This window comes from Alosa alosa, chromosome 22 (assembly GCF_017589495.1).
Source record: "Alosa alosa isolate M-15738 ecotype Scorff River chromosome 22, AALO_Geno_1.1, whole genome shotgun sequence".
Taxonomy (NCBI): Eukaryota; Metazoa; Chordata; class Actinopteri; order Clupeiformes; family Clupeidae; genus Alosa; species Alosa alosa.
This window is the reverse complement of record NC_063210.1, coordinates 18,044,243-18,063,911: the sequence shown is the minus strand read 5'-3', so window position 1 is coordinate 18,063,911 and position 19,669 is coordinate 18,044,243. Positions and strand designations below refer to the sequence as shown.

The 19,669-nt window shown below is 39.2% G+C and overlaps 1 protein-coding gene and 1 long non-coding RNA gene across 3 annotated transcripts; one reads left to right on the top strand and one right to left on the bottom strand.

Moving 5' to 3' along the window:
- Positions 1 to 1,611: 1,611 nt before the first annotated feature.
- On the bottom strand, positions 1,612 to 3,401 carry LOC125287333. Its single transcript, XR_007192347.1, has 3 exons — positions 3,340 to 3,401; positions 2,613 to 2,702; positions 1,612 to 1,710 (listed from the first exon to the last, which is right to left on the bottom strand). It is a non-coding gene; the product is annotated as an uncharacterized LOC125287333 (long non-coding RNA).
- A 6,625-nt stretch (positions 3,402 to 10,026) lies between these two features.
- Positions 10,027 to 19,515, top strand: LOC125287455. Of its 2 annotated transcripts, XM_048233301.1 has the most exons (7): positions 10,027 to 10,066; positions 10,371 to 10,490; positions 10,570 to 10,651; positions 10,880 to 11,113; positions 12,052 to 12,210; positions 12,683 to 12,865; positions 16,748 to 19,515. In XM_048233301.1, the coding sequence occupies exons 3-7, from the start codon at positions 10,603 to 10,605 to the stop codon at positions 18,154 to 18,156; spliced, it is 2,034 nt and encodes a 677-aa protein (XP_048089258.1). In that variant the 5' UTR covers positions 10,027 to 10,066; positions 10,371 to 10,490; positions 10,570 to 10,602; the 3' UTR covers positions 18,157 to 19,515. The 2 variants fall into 2 exon arrangements, with proteins under 2 accessions (XP_048089258.1, XP_048089259.1); XM_048233302.1 differs by lacking the exons at positions 10,027 to 10,066; positions 10,371 to 10,490 and having other exon boundaries at positions 10,500 to 10,651; positions 12,055 to 12,210.
- The last annotated feature ends 154 nt before the right edge of the window (positions 19,516 to 19,669 follow it).

The window sequence follows — 19,669 nt, the reverse complement described above, 5'->3', positions numbered from 1 at the left end:
AAAACCATTTATTCAGTTACACAATTATTACATATAACACAGGACAGAATACACATCATATTTAAGTAAAACACATGTTTAAAAGTAAAAACACATGTATAAGAGTAAAATGCATGCTTCTGAGGTGAGGGCGCATATACAGTGTTCCTGTACAATAAGCAAATTTAACGTAACTTCTCAAGTTAATATTATATACAAATATGAATTCTTTTAAACTTATTACTTTAGTTTTAGTCAAGATTAAACCACTAAATACAGTAAAACCATGTATTTAGTTAGACAATCAGTACATATAACACAGGACAGCATACACATCATATTTAAGTAAAACATGTTTAAAAGTAACACATGTATAAAATGCATCCTTCTGAGCTTCTGAGTGTAAAATGCTTCTGAGGTAAGGTGTAGTGTACATACAGTGTTCCTAAGGAGCATATTTTTCAAACCATTAACTTTGTAATTTTTAAACAATTAACTTTCTGAGAAGCGGAGAAACACACGTTGCCCTAATTATACCATGCCCTAGCTGAAGCAACACGGGCAAGTGTGTACATGCACGTAGCAGGCCTTCACATCACTCACCCTGCCTGATTCAACAGCAGGCAACGGGAGGGAGTGAGTAAGTGAGAGAGAGTGAGCGAGCGAGCGTGCATGAGTGAGAGAGAATGTGTGTGTGTGTGTGAGTATGTTTGAGTGAGTGAGCAAGTGTGAGTAAGTGTGAGTGAGCGAGTGTGTGTGAGTGAGTGAGCGAGCGTGCGTGCATGCATGAGTGAGAGAATGTGTGAGTGTGAGATAGTGTGTGTGTGTGAGCGAGCGTGCGTGTGAGAGTGAGTGAGTGTGAGTAAGTGAGCGAGCGTGGGTGCATCAGTGAGAGAGAATGTGTGTGTGAGAGTGAGTGAGTGAGTGAGTGAGTGTGTGTGTGTGCGAGCGTGCGTGTGTGAGAGAGACAAACAGAGAGAGGAAAGACTGGTTCAAAGGTCAGCTGGCAGTGTAGATCTGCTCCTCTCTGCTGACCAGGAAATGCATAAACGTCACCTTGACAGCCTCTGACCTGGACACTAGTAGTAAAAACAAGTAATGGTAACAGTTTGTAACGTGTGTGTGCAGACCAACCCAACCTACCACACTAAAGCAGACTAAACGTTGTCCTCGAATGAACGAATCCTCAGATTTAGGGTTATTATGACCGCTGATGGCAACAAGTGTCCAAACTCTAACCTTAACAATAACCCTGTACTGGGCAAGTTTACAAAACAGATAAAAGCAACCTTCCCCTCAGCGATCCTCTATAGCAAAACCAGCGTTTCCATATAAAATAATAAAACAGAGTGTATAGCTATGGTGTACATAGCATCGTTTTAAAATGAGGTGCACATACTTTATATAGTGTTCCTGAGAAGCTTGTTTCTTAGACCATTAACCTTCGGAGAAGCCTCCTCTGGATGGATGTTGAGGATGACCCTCTGCATGAATTCAAAAGAATACTTCATAGCTTTCGGGTATTCTAAGTTCACACAATATATGACACCCATCAGCATGGCCATGGCAGATGGCACATCATCAAAATTGTGCATGACCGGTGTTTCCTCCACGACAATAGCCAATGTTAAAGATGTTCAAAGGGAATCCATTCTGATGAGCACCTTCATATCCAATAAGCAGGCCGACGTCCATCCCCTGCATGGCAGCCGCCATTGTACCGTGATGTACCTTGAAAAGTTAGAACGATATTATTATCTATCACAATATTATAAGACAAAATAACTCCTTTGATGAATTTGCTAGCAAAGGCCTTTCCAAAAATGATCCAACTTGTACTTGTTGATAGTAGTATTTCCAGTAGAAAATCCACTGAACATACAGTTGCACCTGAAATTACTTCCCTTCTTGAAATTTGCACACTTTAAACAGTTGTTAAATAAAGAATAAACCTAGAGGCATTTAATTGGTTCAACGCAACTAAAATGATACATGGTTTCCCTAATTCAACTCAAAAATACCGCCTCTAAAGACTATTGCAGTCAAAAGTATTGCAACAACACCACATAATTTATATAGCGCTTTTCTCAACACTCAAAACACTTCACAGGGAAGGGGCAACCTCACTAACCACTAATGTGTACCACCCACCTGGGTGATGCACGACAGCCATTATGCGCCAGAACGCTCACCACACACCAGCTTGGAGGTGGAGAGTGAGGGAGTGAATGAGCCAATTATACTGTTATCTTAACATTAATTAAAAAGTCAAGAAAATGTCAAGCAAAACAATCCATAAAACAGCAATACAGTCCCTTAGCATCATGCTCTTACCGCCATGGTTGGAGGATAATGTTGAGGGGTGTATAGCTGCTTTATGGATAAGGAACCTTATTCAGGTGCATAGGATCACAGAGAAAGATGATTGTGTCTTTCAGCAAATGTTCACATGCCAATTGATGAACTCATGACTACATCCCAATTGATCCAAAGCATTTTGAGGGACACCAAAAGCTATGGCTAGAGCGTATATTTCAATTCCATAGAAAAATAAAGGCTTTGTGCAATTTTATGAAGAGGTGTAACGATTTTGACCTTGACTGTAATTGTTTTTAAAAATGATATTATCTTACATCACACATCCTGAAGATATTACACGGCTCTTCAGAGATGTAGTGTGGCAGTCCCAGTATGGCTGCAGTCCTCATCCTCATGTTCGAGTCCTGTGAGACAAGAAAAGGTGCAGTGAGAACTGGAATTTTGTGTCTTCCTGCAGTAGAAGCTACCTCCAATGAGATATTTCCTCTACTTTTAAAATCAGTTTCATTTCACATGGCACATATTTTGGCTTAAAAAATAAATAAATAAACTGCCGCTTGTGACCACAGCAGCATAGAATGCTACTAGGAAAAGTCTTTAACGTTAACAGCAAAAAAAAACTGCTAGTGCTAGCAGCTAGCTTCTAACGTTAGCTTTAGGTTTGCCTTAGGGGTCTACGAGGTCATCACAGTTGCTATCAGGATTCAAGTGTCACGATAAAAAGAAATCTCAGATAGCACTAAGTTTGTAATCTGACGTCAACTTTTACACTTTCTAGGACACTTCGAATTTACCTCATGAAAAATGATTTCCAATAGCAGATTTGATTATCTAAGTTAACGTTAACTGTCAACGCAAAGTTATAATTCTGTTAGTCATTTTTATTTCCCACAAGGTCAAATGTAGATAAATCTAGTATTTGCCAGACTCTTTTTAATGATTGGAGACACTTCGCTTGACTGCAAAATAACAGTCTAGGACTGGTAACGTTATCTCTAAACAATTTAAATATTACACCGTTAAATGACAAGCGTCACTTACCTGCATTCAACCGTTGTAACGTGGTTGTAACGTCGTGGATTTTAATTCAGCTTCAAGTCCATTGCTCTTCTCGCTCTCCGAGTATTCATCCGCCGTGTGTTGTATAGTTCGACGTTGTTAGACCTACCCCGTTGACCTCGTTGGAGATACATCACATTTTAAACGAGTACAGTACACTATGTTACATATGGATTATATGTGAAATGCTATGCCAGACTGGACCATCATATTTCTGTTGTTAGTCATTTTTTAATGTGGCGCCGGCGCATTAACACAGTAGAACCAGTTGACAGTAAAATATCGGAATGTCACTCATTTAAGAGTAGCTTAATTATTAATTTCTTTACAAGAACCAAACCAGATTTTGTTCAAATCTACACACCTATGGCTACTGAAAAATGTACGGTTAATTTATTAATGTTATTTGAAGTGGGCCTATAAAAAATATTTTTGTTTTAGAATTTTCAAACGAAAGAGGCGGGTGATTTTAAGAGGAAGGCCTACTAGGCTACTTTAACTTGTGAATTTAAGTTTAGGGCTTTAACTTGTGAATTTGAGTTTAGGGCTCTCTCTAAACATATGCCTTTATTTTGAATGAACTTGAAAAACAAGTTGAAAGACTGACAAGACTGACAACTCATGATACTTAGTTGAAATACCATTACTTATGAATATAAGTTAAAATAGATTAAATAAATACTTTATTTTGACTTATTGATCATATCATTTTTTACAGTGTACGCAGGATCTTTCAATTTAATACTGGATCTGTGAGAATAAACCCATTGAACTCATCAATGAAGTCTGTCTTTCCTTTAGCAATAGTTTTAAAATTATTTATTTTTATGATTCTATGAAACATTCAGCATTTGGAAAACGTTCCCACAACCAATTTAGCCTATAGTAGTACCACATTTTCGGTAGGCTACTGTAGTTACAACCTACAACCACTATAATGTCATTTCTGAAGGCTGTATTTGGTTTGGGAATAGGCTATGTGATGATCCTGCATCTGGGAATATATCTGCAATTAAATATTTACATCTCAATATGTTTAATCATGTCAATCATAATGAGGCATTCTGACCAAATCAAGAGTCAACTGATGATGTTTGTCAGGTACACTGAACAAAAAAAGCTTGCTAACATGCAGTGTTAGTGGGGCAGAAACTTGATAGAGAACTCTGGGTTAAATTAAGTATGGCATATTTTTATATTACATATTTATGGCAGGATTTCTTGTGACAAAATATATTGTGTGGAGTGCATAGATACTATGACACAAAACAACATGTAGTGCCATACGAATAATAATAATAAATACTTTATTAATCTCAAAGGAAATTTGACTGTCACAACAGCACCATCCTGTGCAGGTAAACAAACACAAATTTAAAACATCACTGCGGCAAAGAGGTGAAGAGTTGTAGAGTCTGATGACCATTGGAAGGAATGGCCTTCTGTGTCTCTCAGAGGGACATTTGGGGGAGATTAGCCTGTCACTGAAGCATCCCTCACTTTCATGCCACATCCCCAGTACACCACTGCATTAACCATCTGCAGCATCTTGTTACATTGAAAGATTTCACTGTGGGAAGTAAAACCGACTTTGTCCTTTCTTGTAAAGAGCAACAGTGTTCTTAGACCCTTTCAGTCTATCATCTAAGTGACCCAAGGTAATTATAAGAATGTACTACCTCCACATCTACCCCATTGATGAAGACAAGGGTGAAACTGGAAGGAAAAATAAATGCAGACAATAAAAACAAAATCAAGAATTGATATACTCTATGTAAGGGTAAATGCTACATTAGATATTCAAGAGCTGCAATATTGTCCAATATGTTTCATATTGTAAACATTTTTAATCGCTGGTGTTAGTTCTCCCTCTGGTGGCAAATTTTCAGAATGCTATAATGACAGCATGAATGGCGTCCTATTAAAAGATTTATTTGGTCTGTGTAATTTCCCATCAGCTCCCTTTCATTGAGAACTTTTATGTGCACTCCTTTGCCTGTAAAATATACATTTTCAGTTTTACATTTGACATAAGGCAAGGGAAAAATATTGAGAGCAAAGGTTAATGAAGAATCATACTTATAAAGGTAAAAAATACTTTAGCAAGGAGAAGAGACCTATGGTTCTAGGTATCACGTGCCTCTGCCTGTGCCTATGTGTAATGAGGAAGCTTGTGTATTCTGTAGAACCTTAACCATGCTTTAATCTAAATAGATATCTTACAGGAGTGCTCCCTGCAACATGAATGTAGTTCCTTGTTCTGTCATTTATGAGGAAGCAGAAACTCAAAATATATTTAAATTATGCAAAGAACCTTTTGTGAACTATTAATAGCCAGCCCGCCCGCCAGCCAACATAATAATTATAAAAAACAGTTGGAATTTCTTGCCTGTGTTTTGGTGGTGCTAGTTGAACAATGGAGATGTCTTATCAGCCCCTGCTTTTAGGACCTATACACATATCTGGGTATATTTAAATTTATTGATATTTATAGTGTGATATCACCATTGCCATGGTCTCAAAACACTTAAACAATTTAAAATGCATAAAATTAAAACAAAACAAAATTATAAATTAAAATTGTATAGTGGAATAAAACAATTGGAATAAAAACATGACTGAATAAATAAGTAAGACAAAACATACAATAAACAACAATAAAAACTGTGAGACAGTAAAGACAGTACATATCCCCTGGTAAATATGAACAATAAAGCAGCAGATTCAGTGAAGCAAGGGTGATCAAAGAGCTAGTGGTTGACCAAAATGTTGAGAAAAAAGAAAGGTTTTTAGGATGGATTTAAAACAGTCCACAGAGCCCGCTTCTCTGACATGTAAAGAGAGGCTATTCCATAGGTGCAAGATAGGCAAATGACCTGTGTCCATCTGATTTCTTATTTACAGATGGGACAATCAGATGGCCAGCACTCATAGAGTGCAGAGCACGTGATGGTGTGTAGGGTTTAAGGAGCTCACTCAGGTAAACAGGTGTAAGATTATGCAAGGCTTTGCATGTTAAAAGAAGGATTTTAAAATCGGATCTGGCTTGTATTGGCAGCCAGTAAAGAGAAGCTAGGACTGGTGTAATGTGACTGTATTTCTTCACTTTCATTAAGACTCTAGCTGCAGTGATTTGAAAATGGATATTTTCTATTCATGTATCTATCCTTGTATGTATTTTGAAAGTCTATGCACATGATTCAAAAGTGCAAGCAAGAGTAGACAGGGTTAAGGACTCTTCTGGGTGGACGTCTCTGGTTAGTGTTTGGGTCAACTCATGGCACGTTTACACACAAGGTCAGCCTGCTTGCAAAGTACAACAGATTACCAACATTCACAAAAAATGTCTTTCTTCCAACAATTATGCAAATTAACTATTAGTACATAACTAATAGATCAGCATGATTACTACACATGGTTCTTCCACATAGATTAATGTTTTGTGGTGGGGTTATGGAGGCTGTGAAATTCAAGATGTATAAAAACAAATATGATTATCTAAGGTTCTGATACAAAGAAAGAAAGTGTGAAAAGTCTTATTATAGGCCATTTATATATATATTTTTTTTTAACAAAGATCGTAAAAAGAAATAGCCTACATTTGCTACTTTTAATGACAAGTGTAACCAGTTTGTGCATTATGCAGTATTTTTTATTGTTATAGTTTAAAATGTTGAATTTCCTATCACATATAGTGAAGATAAGGTCTACCAATTATTAAAACATTGTGAAATTTGCAGATATGTTGTAATTACTCACTCAAACACTCGCTCATACTCTCTCTCTCTGTGTGTGTGTGTGTGTGAGAGAGAGAGAGAGAGAGAGAAACAAAACAACAAATCATATGTGTGCTTGAATTGTGTGTAGGCCTACTATTTAAGCAATAAGGGCCTGAATCCATCAAACACGGGTTTTTTTTTTTTTTCACTGACAGCGGCTATTTTCAATACAAATACTATGAAGTTCAGCGTTGACAGCGCTCAGCGCCCGCGGAACTCTGAGCACTTTTAGAACAGCGCTGGGCAATGTCACTTCTCTCTTGCTAGATCAAGGAAGGGGGGACCTACACTGTCAACAATGTTGGTAGTGGCAGAGGAAAACTCAGTAAGCCAAGTCCTATTGTGACTAATATTAAACCACTGCTGCAAACTGAACGCGAATTACAAAGCCTAGAGGGGTGACCTATTCTGTAATGCCAAATGAACTCCTTTTGTCGGTCGAAGTCATATTTAGCGAGCTGAGTCCTGATTGGATTGCTGCCATTTCAGTTAGCTAGTTAGTTAGCATTAGACAACGTTCCAAAAAGACATGCTGGCAGAAGATTTTGGTAACATAGCAACAATAAACACTTGACCAAAGTGCTCTGAAAATGAGGTTGAGGGCGCTGTCGCCGCAAAAAACGTGATTGGTGGACACAGGGCCTAAGCCCAGAGAGTCCGTAGGTTACACTGAATTTACAACAGCTAAGGGGCGTTGGTAGGCACGACGCTTATTGCTTTGCTTATTGCTTTTTCTAAAACTGTAACTATACCTGACAAGATTTCATAAAATAAAGGCACAGCAACGAGAAATGTAACGATTAATTCAAGATAATCATTCTTCCGCCAAGAAATATATTTCCTCTATCTGAATGGTTGCCAACCCAGATAGCAATTTCCTTTGGGCCGGATCCGCATAAAAGCCTTTAGATCCGCCTGTAGCGGACATACGGTATCTGACTGTGGGCCAGGTCTACTCCTGATACAGGTTTCAGCTCTGCTAGCAATGCTGTTTTATCACCGGTTTACAGATTTGTCCCAGGTCCAATTTCCGCAACTCAACTGGAAGTCAGGAGATGCGTTTAAAATACAAAACACTGATTTGGCCCAAACCTGTGATAATGGATATGAGCCAAGGACCGTTTTTCACAGCAGACCCAGGTGGTAATGATATTAATTAAGGTAAATTGCTAAATTAAGCAGACCCAGGTGGTAATGATATCAATTAAGCTAAATTGACTGTCCTTTCCCTACTTCATTGTCAACTGGCTGCTAAAGAAAGTTTTGGAATTGCACAAATTTAGAAACCATGGGGGTGCACTAATGTTCCCATGGCCACTTCATTTCTACAGTAAGGCTGGAAAAGAAGATATAGTTGGCTCAATATTGATCATATGTTCGTTTCATTATTTTTATTATTACCTAGCAGTGGTAAAAGTAGTCAATTGTTGTTTGTGTCAGATCTAACAGTGCTATGAAACAACCCCATATTCTTGCCACGCATGCAGAAGTCCAAGCAGTAATGTTAATCAAGGATCTTTGGTTTGCTCACTATCAATCTTTTGACATGATTTGCCAGCCTGGGGTTGACTAGGACAGCCCAACTTTTCAAGGTAGTATCTGCTTTTTATCTCTGTTGGTTTATTCAGAGACAACAACAAGCAACCGAAAGGATTGATAACTTTACTATTATTTTCCAGCAACAACAACTAGCTTAACTTAAACAAAACAGCCATCATAACTATTTTGGAAAAAACAGTGATGACTAACAGGATCACTGATGATAAAAAACGAGTGTAATTGTGACTTAGGCTATTTGCAAAAAGGAATAAATGGCTAATGTTTATTTTGTGTTGTTTCAGATTGACCATGGAGATGACTGAGGAAGACAGCCTGAATATCGATGGGAACAGTGGAATTAACACGACTTAAACTTTGTCTGGGATGGCACTTCTACAGGCAGGTTGTTGAATAAAAAAAATAATAAGACACTTATGTGTAAAGTTTTTTTACCCCCCTTGTGTTTGTAGCCTAGCTTATGTTTATCAGTTGAGCTGTTGGGAAAACGTTATGAACTTTAGCCTGGGTGAACCTATAACGAACCTGTTAGCAAATGTGTAGCAAACAGATTTTTCAGGATAATTAGGCCTAGCCCTAATTACCAATCACATTTCACATGTCAAATAAAGCCGGCTGATGTCTGATAAACGGGTCCGTACCACACACAATAAGCGGACCCGTATTGCATATGATAAACAGATCTGGAACACGTCAGTAACACAGACTATCATACGGAACTGGGCCAGTCTTAGCCCTTATTGGTACCAGATCCGTCAAACGGATCCAGACCAATTTTGGACCGATGTGCGTTTGGACGCCGGATCAGGTCCATACTTACAACCGGACCCGCGTCACACAGAGCAGGTTGTTTGCGCCATGCCCCTTTTGAGGGGAAAACATTCCCTCAGAACAAGCCAGAGTGAACCGGTAGACATGTACCAACCACGCTAAGAACCCCTCCCTGAGTTTCTTTTGCCTGCCATGTCCTCAAAAAAAATCCTGACAGAAGAAAATTATGGCTACAAGCCATAAGAAGAGAAGACCGTTTGACACTTCTGGTCACTGAGTGGGGTTGTTGCACCACTTCGTACTCGGGAGACTGAAGGGACATGTTTTTATATTAATTGAATTAAACTTTTGTAGGTATCTTTCACGGTCAGCGACCGGCAAAGTGGTTATGTATTGAGTGGTCATATTGATTTGTGGTATTTTTTGTTATTATTTACTTCTGCGATTTCTGTACAAATTACGTTTATTGACCCTAATTTGCGTTGGAGTTAATGAGAGGGGTTGTTTGTTTTCCCCCCGAAAGGGGCGGGAACGTTTGTCACGAGTCAAGTTCCCGGATGTGCCGGTCTAACGTATTATGCAGATCCGTGCCGGACGTTGTGGTAGGTGTGGCCCAGTTCCGTCCCAGTGTATGTTTGCTATCTGGGAAGCAACGTCGAGACGCAGCTACTTTAGCTTTTGTACCAAGTTATGGTAGTGCAGTAATATAGAACAAAATGCAGTCAAGGTGTACGTTTATGCTGCATTTTACAACGGCATCAAACGCGATTCAGACAGTCACAATCAAGGACCGGGATCTCATACATTTTGAGGCAGCAGTAAAACATCAGTTATTTTTAAATCATGCTGTAAATATTCAACTATACTGTTTGCTCCACAGAGCATAACCTACTTTCCTTTTCACAGAAAACGAAAGTAGATTATGCCTTCACACCCACACACAGAGCCTTAGGCAACAGGCACGATGATTGGGTATGGAGAGATAAAGGTTCATCACAACTGGGCTATAAATGCCACTTCACACAGGTAGATGTACTCTGATTGTTCTAGACATTGATACAGTAAGGTAACATTATTTATTAAGCAGGAAAATACTGCTATGCAGGGAATGTGCTTTATTTGAAAGAGTTCCCAGAAGATGGACAGGGACATCAAAGAACTTCTGCGACAAAGGAGAAGCCCCATAGGTCTGTTTTTTATTTATTTTTTATTAAAAAAACATTACACACTACATTGCACAAATGTCTCTTTATCTCTCTCTTTCTATCTTTATATATATATATATACTGTACATACCATTCTTTATAAAAAATATTGGGTTAATGTGTTTTTTAACTGCCCATTTGGAATCCCACTGTAAAAAAAGCCGAAGCAAAAGTGGATTGATAATCATCGTAGTTGTTTTGCATTGACAGCAATAAGGAACCAGTTAAGAGGAGGACGGCCCTTCCATCCCTACAAAAGGAATGGTGATGTGGATCTTAGAGACAGAAAAATAGGAAATGCCAGAGGAGGCCCTGGAAGAGGGAGAGGCCATTATGGGATGGGACACGGAACCGGGTTTGCCAATTATTCCAAACGGAACTCTTGTGAACATGCCACCTTCAATCGTGGAGTCAAGATGAATAAGGAAGTTGACCTGACTTGTGGTGAGCACAAGAACTGACAGCCATAGCCAATAAAACATCCATAAAAGAGCAATGTCCACACACACACATCATCTAATTAATTGTTATTAAGAAGACTTGATATTACAACCTGGTTTCCAAAAAGGATGGGATGCTGTGTAAAATATAAATAACAAACAAAATACTATGATTTGCAAGTTATGTACTGTAAACCATATATTTAGTTGAGAATAGTGCATTGACAACATATACATTTTTGTTTTGTAATAAGCAGGATAATGTATAGAATGCCGGTCATTATCAGAAAATAAGTCCCTTCAGGACGAAGCAAGTCCTGTTCGCCCTGGCTGTCAGGACTTATTTTCCCAATAAAAAAACGGCGTTCTATACATTATCCCTTACTTATTACATGCCTCTTCATAATGCTGTAGAATACTCCGTTCACTTGAATGGGCCTTCCCAACGTTCAGAGGTAAGATTGAACATTAGTCTTGTATTGTTTTTTGGAAAAATAAAATCATTTTGATTGGATGCAAGCAACACGTTTCAACATTTTCCACAACATTTTCCGAAGAGAATGCAATGTCCCAAACCTGATATCATTCAGCATTAATTGTGCCTTTTCAGAGGAGCAAGTTGCCCATGCCATAGGCACTAATGCAACCCCATACCATCATAGATACTGGCTTTTGAACTGTGTACTGATAAGAAAATGGATGGTCCGTCTCCTCTTTTGCAGGGTTTTGCATAGTTTACAAAAAAAAATATATATGTATATATATATATTGATAAATTTTCTACTTCGCCTTGATCCATCCAAACTGATCTATCTTATTGAGCAGGGGTGTTGATAATAGAGCCTGTCCTTTCCAAAACATGAAATGTCTAATGAACCATTAGCATTTACCCATGAATTCATAAACATATTCTAACAATTTCCACAATCGTTTTATGCACAGTAGGCCAAGTGGACTTGAAGAGAGAAGCATTACAGGGAGGGTGCTTTGACCATGCTGTTTGTAGCCAAGGCACTGTCTCACACAGTGGTGTCAATGAGCGAGCATCTAGAGTCACTAATCGCCGTGTTGGTCATGGGACTCATTATGAGAAACAGAAAGGTGAGTCTAACAAAAACAGGAAATTCAGTCTTTGAAAGGCAGCAGGCACCAGGCCTAGTTGCAATACTTTGGGTTGTCTGTAGAGACCCTCACCACACTACCAAATAAGTGTACTTTGAGCATTGTCAGAGGTATAAAATAGCGTTTGTTTTTTGACGTGCTATAGCTGTCCCCTTATAGCTTTCACTTTAAGCCCATTTAGTGCAAAAAACGGTCTTGCTCAAAACTCCACCAATTAACATAATTTTGGTTTCAATCAAAGGTTTGAACCTGTTAACTACCGTAAATAGACCCAGGTTGTTTGTACTCCGGAGTTACATTTTAATAAAACAATCAGTAAACTTTTCCAGTGGTTGGCTACTAGGACTTTTTTACTCTCATGTTCCTGCAACTAATCACCTGGTAACCTGAAGACACTGTGAACAGGTTTTCAAATATTTATCACTAAATTCAACATGCTATTCATGCTCAGGTGACCAAACTGACTTGCAGAGTGACGTGTTAAAAAACATTGTGAAAGAAGTGCACTTCAGCTGCCTTGACAGCCATAGCCGAGGCCCTGTCACAGACACCAACAGAGGTGTCCGTGAGAGAGCATCCAGAAAAGTCTCCACTGATCGCCGTGTTGCTCATGGGACTCATGACAAAAAGAAAGGTGAGTCTTATAAAAAGATATTGTATAATATGTATAGTAATATGCTATAATAACACACTGTATAACAGGGTTAGATTAAAAACAATTGCATTATGTTTATAACCAATTGGTCCAATTACTGTCAGAATAAGTAACAATACAAGTCTCATATATTATGTCCTAAAATTGTATGTATGGGATAATGTATAGAACGCCAGTCATTATCGGAAAATAAGTCCCGACAGGGCGAACAGGACCCCGACACGCTATCAGTAACAAATAAAAACGGTAACTAATAAATGTAAAGAGTCATATCATGTGGAGTTTATTTTTTCGTTTTGGTAAGTAGCCATGTAATAAGCAGGGTAATGTATAGATTGCCGGTCATTATCAGTAAAATATGATAATGGAAGCAAGACCTGTTCGCCCTGTTGGGACTTTTTTTCCTGATAATGACCGGCGTTCTATCAGGGCTCGAAATTAACGATGTCCCGACGTCCCGGGACCATAAAAAATGCTTCCGGGACACAATACAATGATGTCTGGGACAACTCTGGGACAGTAGAAAAAATGGCAAAGCAAATTTCAAAATAGGTACTTTTTTCCTAAACTGTTCACATGGGAATCTAAACGCATCTTTCTCGTTTAAATAAAATCATAAAAAATTTGACCTGCCGTGACGGGCAGCTGGCAAAAGCAGCGTTAGCCAGCTGATCTGTAAAGAAGCGGTTTTGTACACGCAGCCTTATAACACTGTTTAGGCTACTGCTCTTCAAATCACTGTTGGCTACAATGTTATTTTTGGTACAAATATAGTAAGATACCCAAATGGGCTGGGTGCTTGCGTTTCCTTAGGAATCCGCTGTATTGGTTAAATGAATATTAAGTGACTCATAGGCCGACACAAAAATAGGGCACGGGCGGTAGGCCTAATGGGTCACTTTCCGATATAGAGGTTAACTTACCTAACTAGCAGGCAGGTAAATGGCATTTGTTTTCATGACATTGTGAAAATTTTTACTGATAGTGCAGGCCTAAGGTTACGCTGATGTTATAAAAAAACAGCCCTCTCTGACTACGTGTTTTCTGTCAGTGACAAACGTCACCAAAATCATGCTGAGCTAAATAGCCTAGGCCTACCGCAACTGCGATTTGACAAAAATATAGTGTTGCAATGTAGCCTATAACAATGAAAACAGTTATTTAAGTTAGCATTTGACATTTCGCTGTGGCAGTTCTAAGGCTAGGGGTGTCCAAACTACGGCCCGCCACGCACTTTAATCCGGCCAGCCGGATCATAGATCCGGCCCGCCACGCACTTTAAACCAGGCCGCTCGCTATTTTTTCCAGCAATAGACGACGTTGTGGTTAACTTTAGGCTACTACATAGTAGATACATAGATACATAGTTGCAGCAGATCTAACTACGCTTTGCTACTTAATTTAATTGGGAACGCATTTGAGTGTGCACAAGAGGGCGAGAGCGTGGCAAGAGAGTAGCCTATCTGACAGCTTTGTGGTAATTTCCCACGCTGTTTTCACTGAGATCTGTGGCCATGACCTCACACCAAACTGACATTGAAATTAAAGACACGTGAAAATAGATTATTGATGGAATGTTTTACAACCCTGTCCGTCAAAACGATGGACAATGAACGTCTAGTGCAACCTCAAAAAAAAAGAGCCAAAAGCGCAATCTCTGAAAATAAGTGTTGCGTGAAACAGCAGATGATGTTAATGTTAATAAAAATGGTCTTTAATAAATTGTTCAGAACTGCCATGGTGGACCAAAACGAGTTAATTAAGTGATGCAAGTTACTGATCATTATGCTGTTTATTATGTAGAATGGGAAAAAACAAGAACTTGAATTTGGGACACTGGTGTTTAAGTCCGGGACAGTGCCAAGTAGAATTCGGGACAGCTGCGGGACCCTGAGAAAAAAAGTTAATTTCGAGCCCTGCGTTCTATACATTATCCCTTACTTATTACATGGCTCTAGCCTGGCTATCACCAGACCAAGCTCAATCTTTTAAGATTGAACATTAGTCTGGGGAGTCTGCTCTGCATTTTCTACTGCACCAGAGGCATGATCAACGGGCATAGTTCAAATAACTGTATGCAATTGGGTAGTCCTTAAACCAATCAGACCAACGATCCGGGTGCACCAGGTGGATAAGCCAGTTTGTGATTGGTCCCACCGGCAGATCGGGCTGGGTTTACCCAGTCTAACACGGCTCTTCATAATGCTGCAGAATGCTCCATTTTGGGACTTCCAAATGTTCGGAGGTCTGTGTGTGTTGCAAACTATTTCTTTCTCTGTACATTTCTAAATTATTATTTATTTGTTACCGTTTCATCATGGCTTTTGCTGAGAAACAAATAGTTTGCAACACACACTGAACTTGAATCAAACATTCTTTAGGACACAGCTGATGAACCGTCTGCTTTCACTTTTGAATGAAGTTCCATTGCAAGAAGTGACCGGACCACTTGGGGAGTGGTATGAAAGACGTGAATAAGAAGCACAAAACCCATTTTCCTTGACAACGGTCTGTTATACTTAGCAAAAGTCTATTCAGAAATATCAGACCTCCGAACGTTGGGGCCCATTTAAGTGAACGGAGTATTCTGCAGCATTATGAAGAGTAATGTAATAAGTAAGGGATAATGTATAGAACGCCGGTCATTATTGGGAAAATAAGTCCCGACATGGCGAACAGGACTTGCTTCGTCCTAAAGGGACTTATTTTCTGATAATGACCGGCATTTAGGGCTGGGATAAACGATTATTTTTTAAACGATTAATCTAGCGATTATTTTTTCGATGCATCGATTAATCTAACGATTCAATTTTTCAGTCCGATTCTATTTTGATTCGATTCGATTATCGATTATCTCCCCATTAATTGACTAATAGCAACTTACTGATAGAGATACTGAGAAGAGATACTGCTTGATTGCATACTGTAACTTAACTTAGTTTAGTCTCCTCAATGTACTATGTTGTGATAAGACCTTAGCAGAGTTTACTTTAACTTTAATGCAGCAGTTTTGAACAAATTTGCGCAGCATGCTATGCTAAGCGGATTTAATAGCAATTTAGCCCACTGTGTTCTATGCAGTGCTTCTATGTGGCAACAACAATCCTTCAACAACAACCGTGAATATTTTGTTAAATGCACATGCAGAGGAGAAGCAGCGGGCTCGTTAGGAGAGAGAGCGGGCGGGGCGAGGAAAGGCTGTGTGAGTAAAACGTGCAGCTCAATGAAATTATTTTATCTTATCTTTAATTTTAAATAGTACAACATAGAACATCAAAGTGTGGTGGCCGGTTTTGTTTTCGTGGTGCCCAGCCACCGATTAGTCAAAGTATGGAAAACACTGAAGGTGTAAAATTAAAAATAGTTAGCAGCACACGTTATGCTTGACAAATCGACGCTCATATTTTGCGTCGACGTATTTTTTTACGTCGACGTCATCGATTACATCGACGCGTTGTCCCAGCCCTACCGGCATTCTATACATTATCCTGCTTATTACACGGCTACTTGCCAAAAAGAAAAAATAAACTCCACATGATATGACTCTTAAATATTTAATTTTTGATTATGCATTGTTCTTTGTGGGAGAAAGAAAATTCTATTCAATAACAAGGCAAAAATTATTTACCTCAGTGAAATTAACATTATGCATCATTTAGATGTATGAGGTAACCTCTAGCTATTTTAACTAACTTAATGTAATATAATAGCATATTATGACAGTGGAATATGCAACAACAGTAACTATTGCTGTAAACAGGTAAAAACAATGAAAAATCTAAAAGTCCAAAAAATACATACGTACAATAATTTGCCTTTATTCAAGAATTTCCCAAATTGCGAAAATATTTTTATGTACAGATAACATAATGGACTTGAAGAGTGAAGTCTTCAAAATGATTGTGAAGGACCTGCATCCACCACACCTAGTTGAAGAAGCTGGATTCAGAGCCTTGTTAAATGTCCTTAATCCATCTGGTCAGATCCCATCTAATGCCTCTTGGGCTCGTTCACAACTTCAAAAAATGTATGAAGACAAAAAGGCGGAAGTGAAAAAGGCTTTAAGCTGCTCAGAGTGCATTGTGTTGACAGCCGAAATGTGGCAAAGGTCATCGGAGAACCACCTGACAGTTAGCTGCCACTTTCTGGATGAGAAATGGAGGCGGAAATCCTACATTCTTGAAACCACACGCCTCTTTAAAGGACACTGCGCTGACAGTAATGTGGCCAGAATTGCCAGCACATGGGGTATAGACAAGAAGATTAGCGTTGTCGTATCCAACTTGGCTAACATGAAGGAGCCCTTTCATAAAAGGGGGTGGTTCGACATGCCCTGTTTTGCCCACATCCTCAATGCCATGTTCGAGACGGCGACTAAATCTGTCTGGGGAGACCAGTGGAAGGACCTGCTGAAGAAATGCAACGACATTTTGGACAACATTAACGGAGATCAAGGAGCAGCAAAAACAGTCAAGGAGCATCAGGTACATTCAAAATCAGCAACTAGGCCACTACACTGGCCTGTAGATGAAAAATGGCCCTCAACCTTAAATATGCTGGAGAGAATCTTAGAACAAAATGGCACCATCAAAGCCAGCCATATTAGCCATGCTGAGAGTGAAATCTGGATTAATGCTGAGGATGATAAGAGGATCAAAGAAGCTGTTGCAGTACTTAGACTGTTTAAAGATGCCATGCAACATCTAGGGATAGGCTACCATTCCATTTCAGAGATAATCCCTCTGTTGGTGAAAACTCATGGCAAACTGACCAAAGTCAGTAGTAATATAGGGAAAGAGATTGCGAAAAAATGTGAGAGGCGTATCTTCGAGATGAAACAGAGCCGCTGGTTGACCTTCAGCACAGTTCTGGACCCAAGATTCAAATTGTTTCCATTTGCTGATCAACCTGAGAGCAAAAAAGCTGACATTGTAGATGAAATGAAGAAGCTCAACTCACCCGGACATTGTCAAAAAGGCTCGTCCCGAGGACTACAACAAGACTTTCAATCAGTCTTAGAATGTTACCTACAACAGGAGCCTCTGCGTAAACAGAAGAACCCACTTGAATTCTGGAGAGTTCAAACAAACCTAACTGCTCTGATCCCACTGGTTCGCAAATACCTTACAGTGGTTTCCATAGCGCTTCCGTCTGAGCGTGCCTTTAGACCAGACGTCTACAAAAGACAAAACATGAAGCGCAGCTGCCTGCAACCAGAAGATGTCAATATGATGCTCTTTCTGCAAGGAAACCTCACAGTAGGCCACTGATGCTGCTTTGGCAGGGAATACCTTACCAAAGGCTAAATACCCATCCCTACAAGGAAGGAAAATCTCACAGTAGCATATAATCTCCCTTCATGCACTTGTATTATGACCGCCGCTAGCGTAGCTAGAGAAGCGGTCATATAGCGATTGTCAAAGTTTTTTTTTCCCGTCATCTAATTCTTGGTCAACGATACCAGGGTCACCGAAACACCAGGCACATAAAATTTGGTGGGCATGTAGCCCACTAGACTTTTACGGAAATGTTTTGTTTGTTTTTTTCCTAAATAACTACCTGAACTGTGGCACAGAGGATGAAGACATAAGGGCCCACATCAACCTAGCCCATAATCACTTATTTCTGATTGCAATATTCTGCTTTAATTGCCCCCATATTCCCTTGAGATGCTCAGAACTGCACAAAATTTCATGTGTATGATTAACCTGACATTATAGGGGTATGCCAAGTTTCGTGTTATTTCATCCATGGGGGTTATAAAATAAATCAATTTGTGTGCACATTTAGTGATTGTACACTCATCGGCCTGTAGATGGTGGTGTTGAGTGAAGGGTGCTTGGACATGCTTGGTTTTTACTGCAGGTAGGCTACTAATCTTTCACCAGCTTGATGTTATATCCATAGGTAAAATAATGTTAACGTTTGCATAAGTTGATTGATGGAGGCTAGTTTAATTGTTGGTGTAGTTGTGAAACATAAACACGGTTATACCAAGCAAATTGGTAACAGCACTGTAATTGACCGATCCCAAGCCACGCCCCCTTTTGCTATGTCACAATGAGGACTTCGGAGGACCTCGGTCAATTTTGAATTTTCTAGTGGCCATTCGGTATGACAATACGCCAGTTATGCGAATGCTATAATGCTTCTTTTGCGAGTAGCTTAAGTAACTAAATAACTAAAGAGCTCAAAAAGGTTCAAAGATAAGCCTGGGATACTTGTAGAAGTGACATCCGATATCCTGACCGTGTGAAACGTTAACACACATAGGCCTAACTTTGGATAGGCTGCTACGTTTCAGTAAAGAAATCTGAGTGTGTACGAAAATGTTCCCTTTATTTGTGTTCATAACTAGGCTACACACAAAAACATAACTAAATCTGGTGATGAAACGACAACATAAGCCTACGCAAAAAAATATACCTACCTTGCAGGAACTGAACTCGCATATTCATACGATTGGAAGACGCGCAAAAGAATACACCTTCAATCACGTATCGCCTTACATACAACAAGAATACTTTCAGCTTTGCTACCTTGCCATGTTTAACTTGGGATAGAAGACTGTTCACAGAAATAAGCTAATGATCATTTTTTCAACAAACGCAATAATAGCCTATACTGCGATGCATTATTGATGGCTGAACGAGAGATAGCCAATGTCTTCTAAAGATCGAATCATGTGCAGATTCAAAACTATGCAGTCTCGAAATCGCCCATATTAGACCTAGGCTACTACATTGCCCACGTTTAAATTAATTATAGCATAAGCGGGCAAGT

Coding starts and splice junctions, on each gene's coding strand:
- LOC125287455 (XM_048233301.1), top strand. CDS start 10,603: ATGGACAGGGACATCAAAGAACTTCTGCGACAAAGGAGAAGCCCCATA. Junction 11,114..12,051: donor GGAAGTTGACCTGACTTGTG/GTGAGCACAAGA, acceptor TTTTATGCACAG/TAGGCCAAGTGGACTTGAAG. Junction 12,211..12,682: donor TCATTATGAGAAACAGAAAG/GTGAGTCTAACA, acceptor ATTCATGCTCAG/GTGACCAAACTGACTTGCAG.